This window comes from Gobius niger (genome assembly GCF_951799975.1).
Source record: "Gobius niger genome assembly, chromosome: 12".
Taxonomy (NCBI): domain Eukaryota; kingdom Metazoa; phylum Chordata; class Actinopteri; order Gobiiformes; family Gobiidae; genus Gobius; species Gobius niger.
In genome coordinates, this window is record NC_136863.1 from 21,781,534 (window position 1) to 21,802,872 (window position 21,339).

The 21,339-nt window shown below is 43.0% G+C and overlaps 1 protein-coding gene across 1 annotated transcript in view; it reads right to left on the reverse strand.

Annotated features, from left to right (window-relative positions):
- The window catches only part of reln (reelin), an 82,455-nt gene that overhangs the window by 17,254 nt on the left and 43,862 nt on the right, over positions 1-21,339 (reverse strand). The window contains exons 4-28 of the mRNA XM_079567954.1: positions 20,594-20,664; positions 13,156-13,188; positions 12,705-12,786; positions 12,533-12,629; positions 10,172-10,223; positions 9,226-9,334; positions 8,671-8,911; positions 8,434-8,579; positions 7,765-7,916; positions 7,566-7,681; positions 7,185-7,393; positions 6,919-7,047; positions 6,723-6,832; positions 6,501-6,567; positions 6,022-6,255; positions 5,344-5,505; positions 4,009-4,245; positions 3,508-3,700; positions 2,957-3,069; positions 2,283-2,420; positions 1,442-1,628; positions 1,155-1,360; positions 779-950; positions 496-702; positions 82-317 (exon numbers count right to left, since the gene is read on the reverse strand). Coding sequence (XP_079424080.1) covers positions 82-317; positions 496-702; positions 779-950; positions 1,155-1,360; positions 1,442-1,628; positions 2,283-2,420; positions 2,957-3,069; positions 3,508-3,700; positions 4,009-4,245; positions 5,344-5,505; positions 6,022-6,255; positions 6,501-6,567; positions 6,723-6,832; positions 6,919-7,047; positions 7,185-7,393; positions 7,566-7,681; positions 7,765-7,916; positions 8,434-8,579; positions 8,671-8,911; positions 9,226-9,334; positions 10,172-10,223; positions 12,533-12,629; positions 12,705-12,786; positions 13,156-13,188; positions 20,594-20,664 — 3,699 coding nt within the window. The remainder of the gene's footprint in view (positions 1-81; positions 318-495; positions 703-778; positions 951-1,154; positions 1,361-1,441; positions 1,629-2,282; positions 2,421-2,956; positions 3,070-3,507; positions 3,701-4,008; positions 4,246-5,343; positions 5,506-6,021; positions 6,256-6,500; positions 6,568-6,722; positions 6,833-6,918; positions 7,048-7,184; positions 7,394-7,565; positions 7,682-7,764; positions 7,917-8,433; positions 8,580-8,670; positions 8,912-9,225; positions 9,335-10,171; positions 10,224-12,532; positions 12,630-12,704; positions 12,787-13,155; positions 13,189-20,593; positions 20,665-21,339) is intronic.

Consider the following 21,339-nt stretch of genomic DNA (forward strand, 5'->3'; position numbering starts at 1 on the left):
TAGAAATGAATGCAACGTGTGAAAAAAGAAGAGTTTACTGTGATTACTGTGAAGTCTCAAACGTCAGAGAATCCCGTGTACCTGGCAGCGACATTGCGTGGAATGACCACTGTGACTCTTGTCCATTGCTCGTAGTCTCCGGTGTTGTATATCGAGGGCTCTCTCAGTTCGCGGCCGCTGCCCTCACAGACCCCCACTCCTGGTGTCCCGGGGTAACAGCCCTCCCTCACCAGAGCCCATGTCCGACCGGCATCATGGGAGTACTGCAGCAGCACGGGGGCAGAGGCGCTGAACTCCGCTTCACAGCCTATGTTGAGCTGGTGGGTAAAAAAGACAAGTAAGAACAAGAGTTAACCAGTCAAGCATTGCATTATGACTTCATCAGAATGTGGCAAATACTGTATTATGGCATTTTGCTGTGTATAGCTTTGCATTTTAGGCAGTCATATGTTGCATTATTTTGTGTCAAATGTTTTATGCTCTAATCAGGATTACCTTAAATTGCAGTGTGTAACCAGGCCGCAGGGCAAGATCTCTTGTTACTGCGACTCTGTCTCCATCTGAGCGTCCGAACACCATCGCCGAAGGGGTCGGAGCGCAGAAACTGTTGTTGCTCTCCCTCTCCATTCCCTCATTACCCAGCATTAGCCACACGCTCATCTGATTCAGCGGATAATCAAAGGCTGGTTTTTCATAAAAGTTCTGCGCCATAGAACAGATCGATTGTTTTAATAAAAGTGTTAACAGAAATCTGCAAAACAATAAACGGATTTCAGACCTGTGGTAGTGTGGGATTAGCCATTGGTATAATGTGCTTCTCCCTCTCAGACAAAATGATAACATCGTCAATAGCCCACTGGTCATAACCTTCACCAGAGTGAAGAGGCTGCCACCAACGGAACCGAGTGGAGGGCGTCTTAGAGGCCAGGGGAAGTTCATAGTGGACAAAACTGGACAACACAGAAATAATATATTGCATGTCACATTTACTCAAACCAGCTCCACAAAAATCACCATTCTGTAACATACTCTTTTATAGTATGTGCAAACTAGACAACTATTTTTTTGTCTGAGGAGGAAGTATTACAATGATGAGCCATTGATTTTACTTTGTGTTCACATCCGACAATCGACATTTGTGAAGTGCGTCTTACCGTGGTTTGGTGAAGTCAGTGAAGTACATCTCAGCAATCAGGCCCCATGTGATGCCTCCATCGTTGCTGTACTGCAGAAGCACTCCCTCCTCTCTACTGTCGGCCTGGTTGCACTCCGCCCAGTCCCCGCCCACTCTCAGGTAAAACTGGACAAACTCAGCCCACTCCGTGTCCAGATCCCAGCTCACCAACTGCCTCAAACCTGCCTATAAACATCAAACACATCCAGAGGTTGTTTTTTAAGATGAATACAGCGCCTTGGCATTTGTTTTCTCGGGTTGAAATACCTTGCTGAAGTACAGGGAAGACCCAGAGGAAACCACGCCACAGCCCATGTCAGGGGTCACTATTTCTCCACCAATCACCTCCTGCCACGTGGCCAGCAGTGCGTCCTGGGACTCGAAGTCAGAAAGTACACTTGAGGAGAGAGGCGTAGACGGCTGGCAGTCTGTCCCGGTGAAACCATCGTCACATCTAGAAGGCAATATAGTTAACTTCTTAACCCCCACTTCAATCGAGCACATTTCGTCCATTTTGGCTTTACCCAAAATCTAAAAGCTTCTTGGAAATAAAGCATCAAAATAGCGAGAAAAACAAGGATAAAAACGGAGCAAAAAGTGACACAAGAGCAACAAAAAACAGACAAAAAGTAACTTAAGAGCAAGTGACAAGAGAGCAACCAAATGTAAAAAAAAAAAAAAAAAAAACAACTATGAAAATGCAGCAAAAAAGTAACAAAAAAGTGGCAAAATTGTCACGAAAACGCCATAAAAGAGCAACAAGAAACAGGTAAAAATGTATGGAAAATGAACATGAAAAAAGCAACAACAAGCAACAAGGAAAAAGATCAGTTTAGATCAGTTTTGTGGGTCTTAGCTTTCAAACAAGGCACTGGCCTGTTGGCTGTAAACAAATCAAAACAACTTTATTCATCCCAATGGGCAATTCTGTTCACTGCTCCCTGGTCATAAACTCCAGTCAAGAAGCTTCTAGTTTTAGGTAAAGCTGTACTGGAGAAAATGCGCTTGGTTAAGGCAGTGGTAAGAGGTTAAAAGCTGTATTATTATTAATGTTTTGTGCCATAGGAAAGTGATTGTAGTGGCAGATGGACAATATAGGATGGCTAACCTGCAGTGTCCATGATCACACCAGCCGTGTCCGTAGCACATATTTGGACATTGCTGCCCAATGTAAATGTCATCCAGGGCCCACTCGTCCTGTTCTCCGTAGTAGTTCTGGATCCACCGGAACCGTGTGGCACTCGACCTATAACCATGTACCGACAGTTTGGTAAAGCAGAGTAATCCTACAATACATGTTATTCTGAAGTTTGGGGATCCATGTACTAAATGACACTGTGGTCAATACATGTGCACATGCTTTCCGTGCCTGCCAGTTTAGTATAGAAAGTTACAGCAGAATGGAAGATCTCTTGATATATACTGGGGCTGACATACGCAGGACACAGGGTACATATGCTTCCTAGTTGGCAGCTTAGGTGACCCCTATAAACCACGTTGACCTCCTGATCACACTGAGCAAGTCCAGACTTTTTATTATCGTTTACCGCCCTGGCCCTGTGACCCCTTATCGCACTCTGCAGGAGATTAAACCGGCTTTATTTAGTACCTGACTATAGCCAGGGAATGAGGTGGACATCGCCGTGCACAAGGTGAAAAGGTTTATGTTGTAGCATTGACTACGGTTGGTACTTCTGCTTGTGTCGTGTGCAATAGCAAGGGAACGGATCATTACGCAGCAGTAAAACAAAAGGCCCCCTCATCTTTATGCATATCACTGACCATGTTTTCTGAGGTAGAGACAGAGTGATGCGTCTCCAGTCTTTAAACTCTGACGGATGGTAGACACTTGGAGCCGTGAACTCAGAGCAGCTGGGCATGCCCGGTAAACAAGCCTGGACAAATGGACACAACATGAAATATTAGCCTGGAACATTCCTTTTTGAGATAGCAAGGCAAGCTGTATCTTTGACCTTGAGGGACAAAAATTAATAAAAGAAGGTGAAAGAGATGGTTAGATTTTACGCTTTTGGAAGACTGCACAGAGAGAATTAGATGAGATTTTGCAAAGAGTCATTACACCCTATTGAGTTTCAAAGGCGAGAAAAGTCTTGTCAGAGACTTAGCTGTCTCATGAATATTTATGACCCACTGGTGATCAGAGAAAATCTCAAACTACTCAGAGAATCAAGTATTATCATTTGCTGTTAATAAGACGAAAAGTATTTGGAATAGTTTTGAATCGGCAATTGTGATGTTATTTCCATACTTTCAAAAGGTACAACATTAGCAGATTATAATGAGATCATTCTGTGATTTAAAAACAGTCTCACCTCTTTGACTAAGTGCCACGTCAGGCCGTGGTTGGTGGAAAACTCCAGCCGGACCTGTGTGTCGATGTGAGGTGAGGGCTCACGACCGCAGCCCATCACCAGCGAGAACTGCAGACTGTAGGAGGCGCCGACCTGCATGGACTGAGTCTCAACATAACGGATACTGGAACCAGGGCTGGGCTCACCGGAGAAACTGCACAGTGTGATATGAGACATTATTGTGGACATGTTAATATGAAGGTTAACGATTTCTAGAACAGATTATTCTTTACAGAAAACACAAATTTAGGATATTACTAAGAGCAATGAAAGCTGAAATGTTAGTAGCCCATGAGGGAGGCAGAAACAGTAAATACAACATAACAGCTTAATGAGTACAACGAATGGGATCATCAAAGTTAGTAAGAGACTGGCTCGGGTCAAAACACTCAATAATAGCTAGACGGTCGTATTGTAATGCCTGGTCAGAATAAAAGATATGTACTACAGATCTTTTCCTACCTAAGGGTCCAGTCGTGCTGACAGTAGGGCTGTACGTGGCCAAGGTAAAAGCCCAGACTCTGAGTGACGTCCAGGACGTTACTGAAGTCCAGACTGATGGTGTTGAAGAGCACAGAGGTCATGCTGATCTCATCCACAGCCCACACGTCGTGGCCGCGGCCCGAGTGATACGGCTGCCACCAGCGAAACTGCACCCCGAATTTACGAGCGCCAGGCGGAAGCTCCACAGACACAATCCTGGATGAGGAAAATGCAGTGTGAAGATAAATCAAGGTGTATCTCCCGTACCTCCTGCTCCACTGAAGATGAGCCATAATACTAAAATCTTCTCAATGTAAGTCTATATTCATTTACTTCATTATGTTTTAGGCATATGTAATACAATAACACGAAAGAGTATAACTACAGTACCCTTAAGGCTTAAACATATTCAGTAAGATAAATACCATAGCTACTTATTTACAGAAGGTTATTGTTCATATTGAGTAATAACAGTCAGATGAATGCACAGAGATAAATACAGCAGAGATTAGTCACCACAGTCTGCTGTTTGTATGTTCAAGGCATTTTCTCCAACAAAATGTGACATATTACAAATCATCAGCACCATCATAATGTGAATCATTTTTGGAGGCACTTTAGACAAACTAACCAACATGTAATGTTAAAGCAATAAAATATATGCTTAAATAAGACTCTTAACTCTCTCTCTCTCTTAACATGACAGTTACATCAGAAGAAGTACAACCGGAAACAATTTTGTATTCAACTACTGCTTAACTTATGTTTTAAAATATTACTAGGGCCGATAAAAATGCTGATATTGCAGAAACCGAAAGTTTTGCATTGGTAAGAGCTTGGTCAGTTTGAGGTCTGCTGTCACAGTTCAACACTGACACGTTAGAAGCTAGAATATTTTCCAAATATCAGGGGTGCATATCAGTATCGGCCGATCAAAATCCCCTATAATCCGTATCGTCCTTAGAAAAAAACATCATCGGCCTCAGTTAAATATATTTCTATGATTGAAACCTTAACTATATCAATACATGTTTAACTACAGGCTATTTGAAATATAAAAACATAACAAAACAGTCTATATATAGGCCAGGCCAACCCCCTTCATATCGGTATCAGTATCAGACCCCTAAAATCCACATTGGTCGGGCCCAAAATAGTACCCAGTGTTTCTAATATTTCTCTGTATTGACATGTCTTGTATTTTGTCTCCCTGGTATGTTTTTTTTTACTGTTGTCATCTCTGAAATGTACCATTATATTCTGGTCGGTCGACATCGTGTGTGTGCCATTTGTAGCTGAGGCGACCCGCCTTACCTTGGCTCGTGAAACCCTCGGTACGCGTAATGCTGCAGCAGTGTCCAAGTGATGCCATTGTCTGACGAGTAATGCAACAGGACCCCCTCTCCGGGCTGGTCGGGAGCCGGGCATGAGCTCAGGGTGCTACGACTGCCCAGGCGAAGGGTGAACTGAAGGTATCTGCCAAAAAAAAAATGAAGCACTAATGCAAAGTTCCAGCCCCACACTTCAACATAACACGTTAAATGATCAGCCTCCCATCATGCCACCCAGTCACCCACATCGAGCTCGCGTGTCCTTGGCTAGATAGTGTTTTAATTAGCAGCGCAGCTTTCTCTTTTGGACAGATGTTCACTCAATTAAGCACAAAGCTGGTGTTAAATACAGTACGGCCATCAGGAGGCAGACATCACAGCCAAATAATCCATCTCACACTGATATCAAGCTTAACTGTCCTTTCTTAATCTTTCTCTCTAATGTTTTATTTTGCTCCGCTCACATCTGCATGGTGTTTTACGATGACGATCCACTAACACATGTAGGAGCAACGGAAATGAAGGGAAGTAATACAGATAGCTGAGAAACATTTGCCGCATCAATCACAAGTGAGGCTCCATACTGACTCTGAGAGTGTCTAAAACAAACACCGGCTGAATTCATTTCATTTGCGCGCCTGTTCATTAGAGAGGAGCTCACCTCGCCTGGGAGCTGTCTAAGGGGGCAGTGATCAAGTGTCTTCTGCTGTCCCGATTGAAGACTAGAGCTTTGCCGCTAGCCAGGACCCCACACCCGAAGCTGACCTCCGCCCCCCGCAGCGAGGAGAAGCTGTGGTAGGACGAGAGCCGCGGGCTGGAGAAGCCCTCGGAGAGGAAGGCGGGAAAGGTCTGGGATGCCAGCTCGCAGGCCGGGCCGCTGAAACCCGGGTCGCACCTGAGGAAATGAGGACAGATGAAAAAAAAATATTAATAATAAAAAAAAAAACATTATACAATACTGAGAATGAGGAGAAATAAAGGAGGAGAGATTATGAAATTCATTAATGAATCATAGCCATAATACAATGTGATTAATTTCACATGGTAATTGGTGCCGCAGGACATTAGTGGATAATGAGCAGACTCATTTTGAAGAGGAGACATTAGATTGATTTGGTTTAATAAAGAGAAAGTGCTTACTTGCAGCCTGTGCGGGAACAATGTCCTCTTCCAGAGCAGAAACGCAGACAGGCTGGGCCAATGTACACTGAAATACATTTTTTTTGTTACACAATGAACAGGGACCGTTGACAGATTTATATATAAAGAACCACGACCGTGTACACAAAACACAATACGACACTGCAGAGGGCCAAACCACCCCCAGGAGTACACAGAATGACCAGTGCGTGGAGATCTTACCATTGTCTATGGCCCACATGTTGCCTGTGCCAGTGCCAGACTGTTTCCAGCGGAAGCGTGTGGTCCCTGTGAGGGCAGCGTTGGGCAGAGGGATGGATATTCTGGTCCATCTGAATAAGGGACAACAGCACAGATGTGGGCACGGTTAATCAGATGTTGTCACGCTCGTAGATTGGAGCTTCGGAGACGTGCGTACCCGCTGTAGTTGTCAGAGGAGTAGACGGTGCTGTGTGGGAGGTGCGGTCCGGCGCACAGCTCTGGTAGACACTCGGTGTGGAGCAGGGACCAGGAGCGGCCCTGGTTAGTGGAAAACTCCAGGGAGACGCTGACAATAATACATAGAAATAATGACAATGCGCGGTGACAGTTAGATACACACCATGCGGCCTCATGTTTATGGATAATGCATGAGTTCCTAATATTGGCTGCAAACTGGTATAGGATTTGTAGGGGAAACGACACCTGTTGGCAGGCTGGAAGGAGCCGCAGCCCAGGTTGATGGAGAACTGAGCGACGTGCGTGTGCGTGCCGGGGAGCACAGGGAGCAGCTGCATGAAATCCACGGCCCAAACGTGACGCTTGGCCCCCCCATGTGACCGCTGCTCCAGGCACAACTGAGTCACAGGTGTCTGCAGCTCTGTGGGCAGGGCAACTGAAACCACAGCGGGAGTCTGCAACACGAGATCAGATACGTGTTGATTAGTGAGGCTGAACTTGGACAAATATTGAAACAGACAAGACAAGATTGCAATTAGATTTGTATTTTATATCTTAAATCAGGAGGTTGAGTAGTACTGGTGCATGAAAGGCGCTCTCTAGTGAGAATGAGTCCTGTTTCTTTACCCTGTATGAGGAGTATGGCAGAGTGTCCAGCACCACACGTTCTCGTCGGCCTTCAGATCGTCCAAACAAAATCACATCGTGCTCATGGGATTCTCCTGGATTACAGTCCCCTCCACCTTGATGTGCAAAACACATTATGACCCAAACAACTCCAGGCTTGTAAATTTCCCCTTATGTATGAGCTAGAGTGAGCACCTACCCATTGTAAAGTGGAAACGCAGGTTTCCAAAGGACGTAGTATCGATGTAGGGAGTGCAAACTCTTCTTCGACCCTCCAGCTCAAATACCAATGCTAGGCCTGATTCGACCTCTCCACACTCAGTTCCATAAACCGCTCCGTCAATGTCCCAGCTAAAGATCAAGGAAAGCCAGGTTCAGTAATAGAAGATGTGTTTGTCTATTGTATTTGCTATTGCTAAGAATCTTTGCAGTGAATAGAACACAATTCCCAGTGATACATCATAAATCACCTGGAAGAGGCCTATCCACCCGGGACACAGGCAGACATATTTCCACACAGTGGAGAGCGACAACTGATTAGCAGTGACAGAAGTTAACTCAGTGTGTCAGCCCTCTCCTGTGTTCCACCTCTCCCCAATCTCTTGCTACAATTTCCTCTTGATACTATTATTTCATACTGTTGTCAAATGTGATTCTGACAAAGCTACAAGTTTCAAAACATGAAATTGTGTAATAATTTAGACCTTTAATTTAACTGAAATCAAGATGCCTAATGCTCAAAACTCATTATCTTTCATTTACTGTGTTCAGTTTTCATAATGTGTCGACTCTCACTTTAAGTTAATCCTGTTGTAGTGCCTCATAATATCAAAAAGAGCTAATACATTTACATTAACAGAAAACTTACTTTGATGGTGGACTCTCAAAGTCTTCCTCCCAGTAGCTCCGCCCCTCCTCCCGGTGCAGGTCGACGTCTCTGGTGGAGGCGAAGCTATGGCCAACCTCCTCAACCCCATGGAAATACATAGCATTGCCCTCTGACTGGCAAGCATGCTGCTCACAAAAGGATTGTAAGTGAATGTAAATAAATGTTAAGAGCAATGATAAAATTGGCAAGTAATGAACAACGCCCATAGATCCGCACCTTTATAGTAGACCCTGGAAAGAAGAGCCAGTTGGCTGTGTCTGGGGGGTCCAGATTGTCCTCCATGAGAGGAGTTTTATGTGCGGAATTAACCAGCAGCACATTGTCCAGGCCCCAACAGGACTCATAACCTTCAGGGCCCTGTGGGGCGTCCTGAGACCAGCGGATACGCACCCCATCGGCCCGTGACTGTGGAGGCAAGGGGAGGAGGTGCACCACTGTGCTGCTGTTGCTTGGAGCTCTGCAGATAAACATACAGGCATGATGTAACTGGTAGGTTTATCAGGTTCATTTAGACTTCATTGCTAGACACTGATCTTTGTGTTCATTTTTAGATGAAAAGGTGATTTTACATATAATAATAGACGTGTATATGTATATACAGTTTGTTTGGAATATTTAGTTGTAAATAGCTCTTTTCACTTAAATATTGTTTAATGATAGTTATAGTAGTTCAAAATTGATACTGTACGTTTGTTAATTTTAAAGAATAATTCAATAAAGCTTTGGAAGACTTATCATTACAAGGGGAAGTGAAGACAAACTAAAACTGACCTGATCTTCTCCAGAGTGATCCACTCATCTGAGGTGTTGCCAATTGCACTTAGGCTGAATGACACAGTGATGCTTGGGTCTGAGTAACTGAACCGGCAAGAGCCTGAACCTGTGAACAAGAACAGACATGTTTAAGAAAAAAAACACTGTTCTTTCAGATTATTTAGTAATATCATATAATATTACCTATATATTACTTTTCAAAAGAAGCCATTCATTTTATGTGGCTGGATTGCTATATAAAGTAAGATTTTATCACCACAAAAATGTATGTTTGCTGTAGAAGCACACTTGGTCAAAGGTTGCTAATGGAGGGCGCCGCTCACCACAGTGTTGATACCTTTCCCCTTTTCTTCTCTATCCGCTCGCCCTATAATGTTTTGAACACTCTCCACAATGTGCTGACAGGCTGATGCAACTCCACCGAACAAAACGTTGCATTAACCTGCCACTATTTCTGCGCCCTCTTTACTGCCCTGCTGAATCCACCAAACTACAGCACAGACTAGTTTAAGTGTCTTGTAAACAGCTTTGCAGATAGACAGAGCGGAATGAAAGACGCTTAAGGGTCGGTGGTAATGTTGCTGTAAGATACTGTATCTCTATACTTCCTGCCAGCCTTGCTTCCAGACATAATGGTGGAAACATGAAAAATACAACATATTTAAAACTCTGCCTCAGCCTTCAGGGTGTCTTTCAATAATGCGGTGAAATATGCATTGCTTTTAGATCGGAGAAGCTGGGAGAGGAAGTGAGAAGGAAGTGCAGTGTAAACCAGTAGGCGTACTGACAAATGACAAATGAGAGAGTTCCTGCCGATGACAAGGGGTTTTTGTGTCCGAGCAGATGACATTGCACTATGATATTTAATATAGGTATAAAAAAAAAGGCACACTACGTTTCCATAGAGGAGCATGCAGTTCAAGCGGTGTAATACAGTACTCACCGAGAGCAAACTGCAAGACAGAGGCTGTGCTTGTGTTCAGAGGCACTGTGGACTGAGAGAAGACACATGCATTAGAGAGAAGGCACAATTCTGGCAAAACACCCTGCCTGGATTTAACTAACTGCTCTGATGTGGGGTTGCTGTAGTTGGCCAGGTCAAAATTCAGGAATATGTGCCCAAAAAATTAGATCAGCAGATTTCATCAATGGATTTGTTTTTCCCTGATGGCACGGACCTCATTTTCACTCATGGATTGGCCACCAGAGTCCAGATCTTAACCCCATTGAGAATATTTTGGATGTGCTGGAGGGGGTTTGCACAGTGGTCACGGACTCCCATCATCACCGGAAGATCTTGGTGAAAAATGAATGCAACAGTGGGTGGAAATAAACCTTCAGGACATTGGAGAAAATCACTGCCACAGTTGTAAACAAAGCTGAAGGCGGTCCAATTCTGACTAGTGTTGTAATTGTGACTATATTTGAGGTTTATGTTCTAAAATCCATATCCTGTTTACCCTGCACATTATAAACATGTCCAACTTTAGCATTTGAAAGACTGACATAGGAGGAATACCATGTTAGCAGTGTTGGAAGTAATATACTACAAAAGTAACGAGTTACAGAAATATATTACCTAAGGAAAATAACATATTACTTAAAGCGACTAGATGCAAGTTGGTCATTCTATGCTCACTACTGCCACCTCAGGTCTTAAGTGTAACAGCAATTTCTATATGAAGCGCGTGCATGACGGCACTTTGGACCCAAAGCAACAACTTTTTGAGTGACAGTGCAGGATTTTAGAGGCAGTTGTGGTGAATAGGTCGGGGCTCATTCTACACATTAGGACATGACTGGAACATGTAGGGGGATGAAAATACTTAGTTTTAACATTTTTAAACTCTGTATAGTCCCTTTAAACTAAATATTATAATATGTTAGTCATTACAGAACAAGTAACTCGAGTTACATGTGCATTTAAATGGTTTGTATTGATGGTTGAATGAAAAAATGCTAAACTCTTCCAAAATAAAAAGCAGCACCAAATCAACTTGGACATTGGTGAATAAGATCTGTAGTTGCTTGTTGCTAATGTCGTCAAAATAAAACACGAGCCAATGGTGAAAGGGAAGGAAAAGGAAGTCTTTGACTGCACTTTTGCACGGTGGCATTATTACAATTTTCAGTTTATATTTTGCCAAAAGTTACTCAGAAGTAACTTAAAGTAGTGTAAGTCAGCTACATTTTTGAAACAGTAATATGTAATACAAACATATTATATTTTTTAAAGCTGTGACTACTAATATAGAATATATTACAATTTTAAAGAAACTTGCCCAACACTGATTGTTAGAACACGATTTCAGGTCCAAACTGCAAGCTTATACAATATAAAGCTCCGTGAAGCCGTTCAATTGAGATATTCGTGCAGCAGTTCTGGATGCAGTTGTGGAAGAAGCAAAACAATTCATACTTACGTTTATTCTACCTTAATTTTGTATTTAGAATAACATGACTAAAATGTTTTGAAGAAAGTGCGAACATTTCAATAGTTTCTTCCACCTCGGTTTCTCGGTTTCTTGCTAGACAGTAGGAGCTGACGACTGAATGGTAGAAACAAATTGGCTGTAATTTCATGAATGTGTACAATTTGCCTTTTCCTTTGTGTCCGTTATTAACCGAGTGTGAAAGCGTCTGTGTTTCGAGATGTGCGTGTTTGTTGTACTTGACAGAGGAACTGCCAGGAAACAGCATCAAACATTTGGACCAGTGTCAGCCAAAGCAAATGCTTATCAAAGAAGTAAATAGAATCATGGCACTGAACATGTCTGTGATTGGCCGCCTTTCAACTCCGCCAGCCAAGTGAGAGCTTTGAAAGTGAGACGGGGAATGTGTAAAAGGTTTGATAAGTGATGCAAATCATTTTAGACACAATAGATCATTTTGCAAAACATCATCAGTGGTAGAAAATTGTGTTTTGACTCCTTCTTTTCCCTGGTGGGTTCGCGAGAGAAAATCACTTGTTACAGGACATGAAGTTATGCCCAACGCCCTTCCTGAAAGTGTCATAGAAGTACTGTGTCTTGTGTTGGGATTGGTACAAAGTATACAATGGTGATTGGATTGTCTCATTTTGTAATTCCTATTTTTGTATAAATAAATGATATAACGATGGAGTGCTCTAGGGCAAAAACACGTTTGGTATGTCAACCTTTCACTGTAACTGAGACGTCTGAATGGTCGCAGAGCTAATAGTGTATTGCTGTGTGGTTGTGGTCGCTAAGTGCCTAGTTTGGGTGCAGGGTCAATGGTCTGTGAAATACGCGGCGGTTTCTATGTGGTTAAACATGGCAGTTACCAGCTCTCGCTCTCCAAAGGGCTCACAGAAAGTGACGGCTCGTCCATGCATCAGCACGCCGCACTGCTCCCCCACGTCACAGTTAGCACAGTCAGACCTGACGGAGAGAGAGGCTGTCGTTAGAAGAAGCAACTGCGCAAGTAACCAAAGTCGGGTGTGAGATACCACGTACCAAATACTGGGGTCCAGCTCTCCTTCAGACAGGTTTGAGTCAAAGTCATCTCGCAGCACCGCGTGTTTACCGTGGAGTTCAACTGTACACAGGCACATAAACACGCAACATTAAAGGAGCAATACCTGACATTTTTTTCTTTTTGTAGGGTAAAATTATGTTTTCCCCATAAAGGTATGTTGTAAAAGTAGTCATGAGTGAAAAAAAATCATAAGTTGTGTGCCATAATATGATTTGTTGATGTTATGTTTGGTCAACCCAAATAGTCAATATGTGACTGAAAAAGGGTTTCGCTTTTAAGTCACATAGCGACTCCGAAGGACGACAGTGACGGTAAAAATACCCATTCCGTCACATTTTGACAACAGGGGTTCAAAATCAAGTACAGTCCATTTAAAGAGCCTGCTGTTCATTTAGCATTTAGTATCATTGTGTCATTATTTATACTCACCAAGACTTGGTCTCAAAGGTGACTCTGTTGGAGCTGAAAGACAAAAAGTAAAAAAATTATGAAAATTATGAAAGCTGGTTACAAAGTTACAAATATTGCATAAAGGAAACACAGTACATGAATGAACCTCTTAACCCCGTCTTCACCAGGTATCAGCTTTACCCAAATCTAAAAGTTTACCACCTACGGGCCAGTGTAACTCCTTATTTGAAAGCTAAGACCTGCAAAACTCACCTAAACTGACCTTGTTCCTCACTTTTTAAATATTTTTTTCATTGCTTTTTTGTTGCATTTTCGTCACACATTTTTGCCACTTTTCTGTTGTTCTTTTGCCACTTTTCTGTGGCTACTTTGTGGCTTTTTTGTCACTTTTTGCTACTTTTTCATTGCTGTTTATCACACGTTTTTGTCCCTCTTTTGTTGCATTTTCATCCTTGCTTGTGTCTCGTTTTTGTCGCTGTTTTGACGCTTTGTTCAAGGTGCTTTTAGATTTGGGTAAAGCCAAATTGGAGAAAATGTGCTTGGTTCAGATGGGGGTTAAGAGATTAAATAATGTAATATCAAGAGTTGACAGCACAATCTAAGTGCGCCACAGCTGTAACTACGGCTGATGTTAATTCCACATAAAATAAAAGGCCAGGTGGGAAAGCTTAACAGTTCAGTGCCAATTAACCACCATTTCCCCGGAGGCTCCTGTGAGCTGACTGTGTGGCCACCGCCGAACTCTCACAGAAAAACTCTTTCCCTACACGGCCGCGGAAAGAGGAACCTAATGAATGCAATGCTAAATGTGTATCTCACTGCAGTGTTAAAGCAGGTACACAGATAAAACTTCCACCACAAAATGTTCCCATCCTGTCCTGAAGTGATGCAGATTTCAGTGGGTTGCATATCCAGGTTTTACAGTATTTCATCACCAGTTCATATTGAGCGGTGCAGAGGTTTTTGACCTCAGTGAATATTTGACTGTTTCATCCTTTTGTGCGCTCAGGTTTATTTTTAAAAAAGGATAAAGAAGATCTGCCAGACTATTATTCACTCAAGAAGAGCCTGTTCTAATATGATCAAGTCTCAAATCTGTTTGGAAGAGTTAAATCAATCAGGCCACTGTTTTTCCATACGGAGATATGTTCTTGCCTGAGCTTAGACGAGTTGATGAATATTGTGAAGTTAGAAGCGACCAAGCACTGCCACGTATTCCCTGTTTAAATACGGTTACAAGAGTATTCAAACAATCCAAGTATAGTTACACAAAATTAAACATGTTCATTTTCTAAGCGGATAAAAAGGGGTACTATATTGCTAAGCGTAATAATAACACCTTAGGACCACTTCGACGTCCACGCACTAATATCTTCACTTTACTCCGCTTCGAAAATCGACATGTTTAATTTTATGTAACTATATTTGGATCATTTAACTACTCACGTAATCGTATTTAGGGAAGACGTGGAAGAGCTTGGTTGCTTTTAACTTCACCCCGTTTTTAGCCATAGGAATACACTGCGTTCCAAATTAATATGCAAATGACATTTTTCTAAGATTTTCTAAATTGTCAACTCAAACAAGAGTCAGCATAATTTTCAAGTCTTTAACAGTATTTTTTTCAAAAATAAATATAGTAAAAAATTCAAAATCTACTGTTCCAAATTATTATGTAATCGTTTCAATACATTTTAAAGCTTGTAATTAATTGAAAATGGTCATTTGTTGAATTTGTAGCATTAGGAGGTCATATTTACTGAAATCAAAAGCTATTTCAATCAAAAACATCTTCAGGTCAAGTTATGTTTTGCCATAGGAGGCCTTGTGTGATAGCACTTAAATTCTTAAATCCATTAAACTTGTGAGTTTTTGGACAGTTTCTGCTTCAGTTTCTTTGCAAGATGTCAGAATAACCTCCCAGAGCTGCTGTTTGGATGAAAACTGACTCCCACCCTCATAAAAGTTTTATTTGTTGAGGCTCCAAGAGTTCTCAATAGGGTTGAGGTCAGGGGAGGAGGGGGTCCACATCATGAGTTTCTCTCCTTTTATGCCCAAATAGCAGCCGATGATCTTCTTTTTGTAGCATAGAAGACAGTGGTCAGTCAGAAACTCCACATATTTTTCAACGGTCATTTTCACACCTTCAGGGAGCCTAAAAGGGCCTAAAGGGGCCGACCAGCTCTCTCACCATGATTCTGGCCCAAAACATGACTCCGCCCCCTCCTTACTGACATCACAGCCTTGTTGGGACATTGTGGCCATTCACCAACCGTCCACACTCCATCCATCTGACCATCCAGGGCCACACGGCACTCACCAGTGAACAAGACTGTTTGAAAATAAGTCTTCATGTATTTCTGAGCCATTGCAGCTGTTTCTGTTCATCAGTTTCTGTAAGGTTGATGTTAAGGTCTATTTGTCCACAGCTTCTGACCCATCCTTTTCTACAGTACGGGGATAAACTGAGTTTTCCATAACAACCAAACATGCTTCCTCTTTTGTATTAAGTGTTCCAAAAAACAAAAATTGGACCCAGGCTTCCCAAGTGGTCATAAGGCTTGGTGTTGACGGGTAGAGTTTACAGCACCAGAGTCCTTTCTGGCAGTGCTGGCGCATCAGTGAATGCTGCTCTGGTGGGCCCCGACGCTCCAAACCATGGCTTTAGTTCCGACTTGACGATGAAGCCCATTAAACGCTGATCAAAGGGCCTCCTCTTCCTCACTGCGCATACCTCCGCCTCCCTCTCTAATCCCCCCAAAGTCTGCTGATTCAAAACATGTTTAGAGGAGCGATCCATCCCCGCATGTGTAGCTCCTTTGTGTTTCGATCAGCTTATAAACATTAGTCTTAAATTAAAACGACATGTCCCAGCAGAAAGTGTTTTGTATCGGGGATCGTGTGTTCTTCCCATACAGTTGGAAAACGGTATTCTCGTAATCCACTCGGTCAGAATGACACACTAATAAATTCTAGGTTGAGATTCTGCACTTTCTTAGACAAATCTCTTCGTTCTGGCCAGGCCATTTGGCTTGAGGAAGGCCTAGGAGATTTTTTTTTTTTTTGGCGGATAATCCCCCAAAAGCTTCCCCTAATTTACAGTTTTCCCTTTCCATGCTTCGTCACATTTCCTGCTGTCTCTCGGCCGTCCCGTCCACGAGCGATCTGTGTCGGCGCGTCGGGAGCAGACAGAGGGGCTCATTCCAAACTCGGATTAATCCCCTCTCGCTTCCTAAAAGACTTCAATTACGGCCTCCTCTATTAGCAGCTCATCGCGGCTAATGCCTGTATCTCGCCAGGGCCGGGGGTTCAGGCGCGCGCACTCAATCCCAATCCCGCTCTTTTAGAACAGCGCCGCATGTACACATTAAATAGATAGGGGGTCCTGAACAAATCTTATCAGAGGCAGAATGGGGACTGGAGCTGATGAGCAGTGCCTGGAGTGATAGAAGGAGGCCAGAGGAGCGTAAAGCTTTGACACTTTGGCATAACGATCCCAGGGCAAAAGTCATGTTCATTTTTTGTGTCAATCCACGGGTCTTAATCGTCCACTTCCAGCCGAGTAAACTTTTACAGTGGTCCCTTTCCCGCCAACTCACTCTCCTCGTTCATTATGTAAAGCATTTGATGTTTTGCAGCCCTCCTTTTTAAAAATGTGTAAGTGATTAGAGACTCCCATGGTTGTTTTCCTTTCAGAACAACTACAAAGTGAAGCTTGTTGGGAGTTATGCTCCCCTTCTTAGTAGCAATGAGCAGGATTTGTTTTGTTTGAGATGCATGTGACTGCCCTCAACTATGCACAATGCTTTTTTTCATTGTACCTTTTGGCACGGCCGTTACAATGAAGGGGGTTACTGGGCATTTCCTCAGCAAATGCCCAGTAACCCCCTTCACTGTTACGGCCCTGCCCCAATTTGAAAGGGCCCCCAGAAAATGTATTATTTAACACCAGCAAATGGACCGGCTAAAAGTATCATTTATGATCTAAAATGCATCAGAATGCAGGAAATCACATCTGAACTATATTTTTTTTCTAGGGGGGTGGACCCCCAAACCCCCACTTAAACTGCTTTCTCACAGCTTCTAATGGCCATGTGGAGTGGTGCCATACCGTCCCCCCTCCATCAGATCCATTCACATACATTGAAGGTACTACTATTTTATCTATGCAACGCTTGATGTGTTCAACCACCCAAAGCATAGACTTGTTTTTGGCTTAGAATTTTGTACAAGACATTGTGAGACATTATGAGACAATAAAGCCAAGAAAAGGGCCACCCAGCTCAGGACCGACTGATGTCTCACTCCAAAGTTTGGTGAAAAGTTGACCCTGTGCTTGACCAAGACTTCCATCCGTTGGCAGTCAGGTGGAAAGTGACAGCGCTTCTAGACTAATGTTATCTAGAGAGAATACAGAATGTAGAATAAAAGTGGTACGCATCAGAATGAGAGAATGCGAATCATGATGTGGGATTTCTGTAAACTGCATTTGTCCCATCTTTCAATCAATGTCTCAGGGCAATCTGTCCGGAGCAGTAGTCGATCACAGTTTATTGCCTTCTTTCAGATCTTGATACAATTTTCGTCAGGGTTACCTCGTTAGAGGTTTTAGGGAGATCTGAGAGCCTGTAGCTGGATCCACCCAAACATGGGGCCGAACATGCAAGATACACACCGACAGGCCCCACCTGGCAAAGTAAAAGGTATCTCAAAATTCTAAAAAGAAATTATACTTGAACGACTAAGTATCTGTATTTGCGTTCACTGAATTGCAAAGAGACACGGGTCTGGACGGCGGAGAGCAGCAGCAGCAGCAATAGACATTAGGCGATGAGGAGGCGGGACAGTGACTCTGTGATCAGGCGTCCCTCGGAGAGTAGAGGCCTCTCTGAGTTATATGTCCCTTTAATAATCCATCTGAGGTGCGGGACGCTGGGCCGGCCCATAAACACCTGATTTATTCCCTCAGTGGAAATGAGAGGAGCCAGTCTGAAGGCGCTGTCTGCCGGCCCTGCCGTCACTGTGCGGCTGATGGACGGGCTGCGGGGCTTCGCTCAGAGCACAGAGCACCTCATAGCCCTGCACCTGTACGACTCCTGCCCTCATCGATGGCCATTACAGAGCGCTTTATGGGAACGGGAGGGGAAAATGCGCTTCCATCAACCAGGACGCATGTTTATGTACCTGACATTAGAGGGGGATTATCTCTAAACTTCACAGCTTTCAAAGAAGGGCGCCCTGAAGACTGAAAACTTAAACAGAGCACAACAGAAAATAAATTCATTACTTGTTATAAGGGAGGTATGAAGTCATCTTAAGTGATATCATTTTGAGACACACTGTAAAAATAAATAGCCACACAACTGCTAGCAGACGACTTTTAAGACAACTACAGAAATACATTTTGAGGGAAAGCTATGTCTTTTGTCCATTTCTTGTTTCAACCCACAATGAATGTGACTGGCTTTCACTACAGTCAGCTAAAGTTGTGAAATGTAAATTATGTCAGCGCTCACAATTGTCGTTTCAACCTGGATAGATTCAAAGAGACAAAAGAAGTTTTTTGGCAATCAGAGCCCGGCAGTCGACATCGATATAAGAATTGAAGTCAGTATGGATGAGCAGGTTGGAGTTAAGGATGTCTTCTCCCGGAGCCTGGACACTGGTGGTGGTATGGGAGGCCTTTGAAGGATGAAGGAAGCCGTGGCAGAAGAGGTGGAGACGGGGAGGAGGCAGGTCTCAGCACAACTGGGAAACGAACGAACCATGATTGTTGGAGGCTTAAAAGCAGGACTTCTCTGATGGGCTGAGGTGGAAATGTGACCCTCACGGGAGTGATCATTGGCTGGAGGTACAGTAGGCGATGCTGAAATTAGTCTCCCAGGTTGAATTTGCGATATTCCAATGAAAATGTGTAAAAACAAAGCCCATGCTCGGGTAAAGAGTGCTTCAGACAGTGCAGAAACATTCACCTTCTTGCCCTCCAAGCAAGTGCTACTATGAAAATGATCTAATATGCAGCAGTTCTTACATCTTTATCTGCCCTACTTAAAGAAATGCTCAAAACTTTCTCTTGATGATGTATGGATAATCTCACTTGGTCCTCTTACGATGAGTCTTTTGTTTGAGCAATCTTCTCTGGTTAATCCCACACATTCTCACCTCTCTTATCGACACTGCTCATCATGATCCTGCTTCAAACACTTCAATTTCTCCATTCCTTAAAAGCCAGAATCTAAAGTGTGTGAATTTATAAAGTGACCTTCAGATTTAGATATGTTTTAATTCCTGTTTAAAAAGAAATTGATGGATAGTAGCTCCTTTTACATTCACAGATGCCCAGACAACACTGTCAGAAGTAAACAAAGTAAAGGCTTAAGGTGACTGAGGTTCCTACTTTGTCATGATTAAGTCCTGTAGGAAAAAGTATTGTTTCGACAATTACTGAAAGGCCGCAGTGGCTTTGAAAGGCAGCAGTGGCTTTTCTTACTATCCTCATCTACCACATCACACACACACACATTTACACATTTACTCTCTGTAACAAGAGTATCCTTCAAGGCCTTGTAAAGTCTAAATCTGCTCTCCAGCCCCTTGTGTTGTAGAGAGTTATTGTCCCGCTGCAGGGTGCTGCCGCTAGATGACAACAGGACGCTTGTTGGCTGCAGATAGTATGTGGTCTGCAGGGAAACACTGGGGCAGTGTGTCAGCAGAGGATGAGCTCTTGGGAAGGATAGAAAGAGGAGACATTATTCCTCTGTCTCTTCCACTTTCCTGAGTCTGACGGAGGGCTTTATGCACTATGTTTTCCAAGTGGCACTGTGCCATTCAAAGTCTTTCTATTCGCCTGCAAAAGTGCTTAAGTGTCTACCCGAACTGGCAAAGGTGCACTTATAATAAAAATGCCTCAAAGAGTGAAAACATTTCCTGGGTGTTTACTCTGTTTTTCCTCCAGAAGTGACAGCACAAAACTACTCTTGCGGCCTAAAGTCGCAAGAGTAGTTTTGCAAATTTCAATGCTAAGTCCTATTTGATTTATAAGGAGGAGTTGCTGAGGTTTTTTTTCCCTGTAAACATACAATTATACACTCTCAGCACGCATAGTGGACTGAACTGTCTCTCAGTAGCTCTTAGGGTTGTCACCGAAAGCGCAAATCTCCACGAGAGGGAGAGAAGAAGAAAAAAAGAAGAGTTTAGCATAAGCTGAAATTAAGCTGGCAATATAGGACATCCAAATATCTCCGGCTGTGGAGCATCATTAACTGGAGCCGGAAGGATCCGCAAATGTCCATGTCATAACGAATCAGAGACTGAAATGTATTGTGCTGTATGTATTGTGGAAAGATGTGTGCAAGCGAAACAGCCAAAAAATAGATTAAAAAAATAGAAAAATAAATTTACAGCGGCCCGTCATGTCTGCAACGCTGCATATGGTATAGAAAATTCACACACTCACCTCCCTGTTCACAAAGCTGCTGAGCCAGAGCATCCTTGAAAAGGATCTGCCCTCGGTGTGTAGCAGTCGCTCTGAAAAGAAAAGAAAAAGATTGTTAATAATGATACTGCATAATCATTGAAACACTGCAGGAGGAGTACGGTCACTCATAAACTGTATTTAGTCTAAGCTAAGGTAAAAACATATCTCAGTATAGAAAAACGGTGGCCTGTTCCTTTAACAAAAAAAAAACCTCCCACTCTAATGCTACCCTCTGCATCATCCTATCTAACTTCATTCATTCATCCATTGCTTAATGTTTTTCTCCCAGCCCTATACCTACTGTAAAACCTCAAAAGAATGATGTACAGACTGCGGCACAGGACTTATTGAAAGAAATGTAACAGTATGTCAATAGCACATTTTGCCTGTGTATATGTCCAAAATATCAAAAATGCTAGTGAAGTAAAAAAAAAAAAAAGACAACATGTTGTAATGTGTTCTCATCCTGTACAAGTAAATCCCATTTCGTTTTTTATGATTTCATGCTGTTTTGGGGTTTTCCCAGGAAACTGATGACGTCATGTTAACTCCACACAGTGCTGCCAATAATGAGCCACCAGTGAAACAAAATGTTGTTCGTAGACTCTTGGTTTGGAGTTTGAAGCATGGGACACCATTTGTCCAGCCTGTCTTTTTGTCTCAAACTAAGAGCCCCTTCTGCCCACCGCAGACACGCACAAGAGGCCTCTAAGCTACAAGGCATT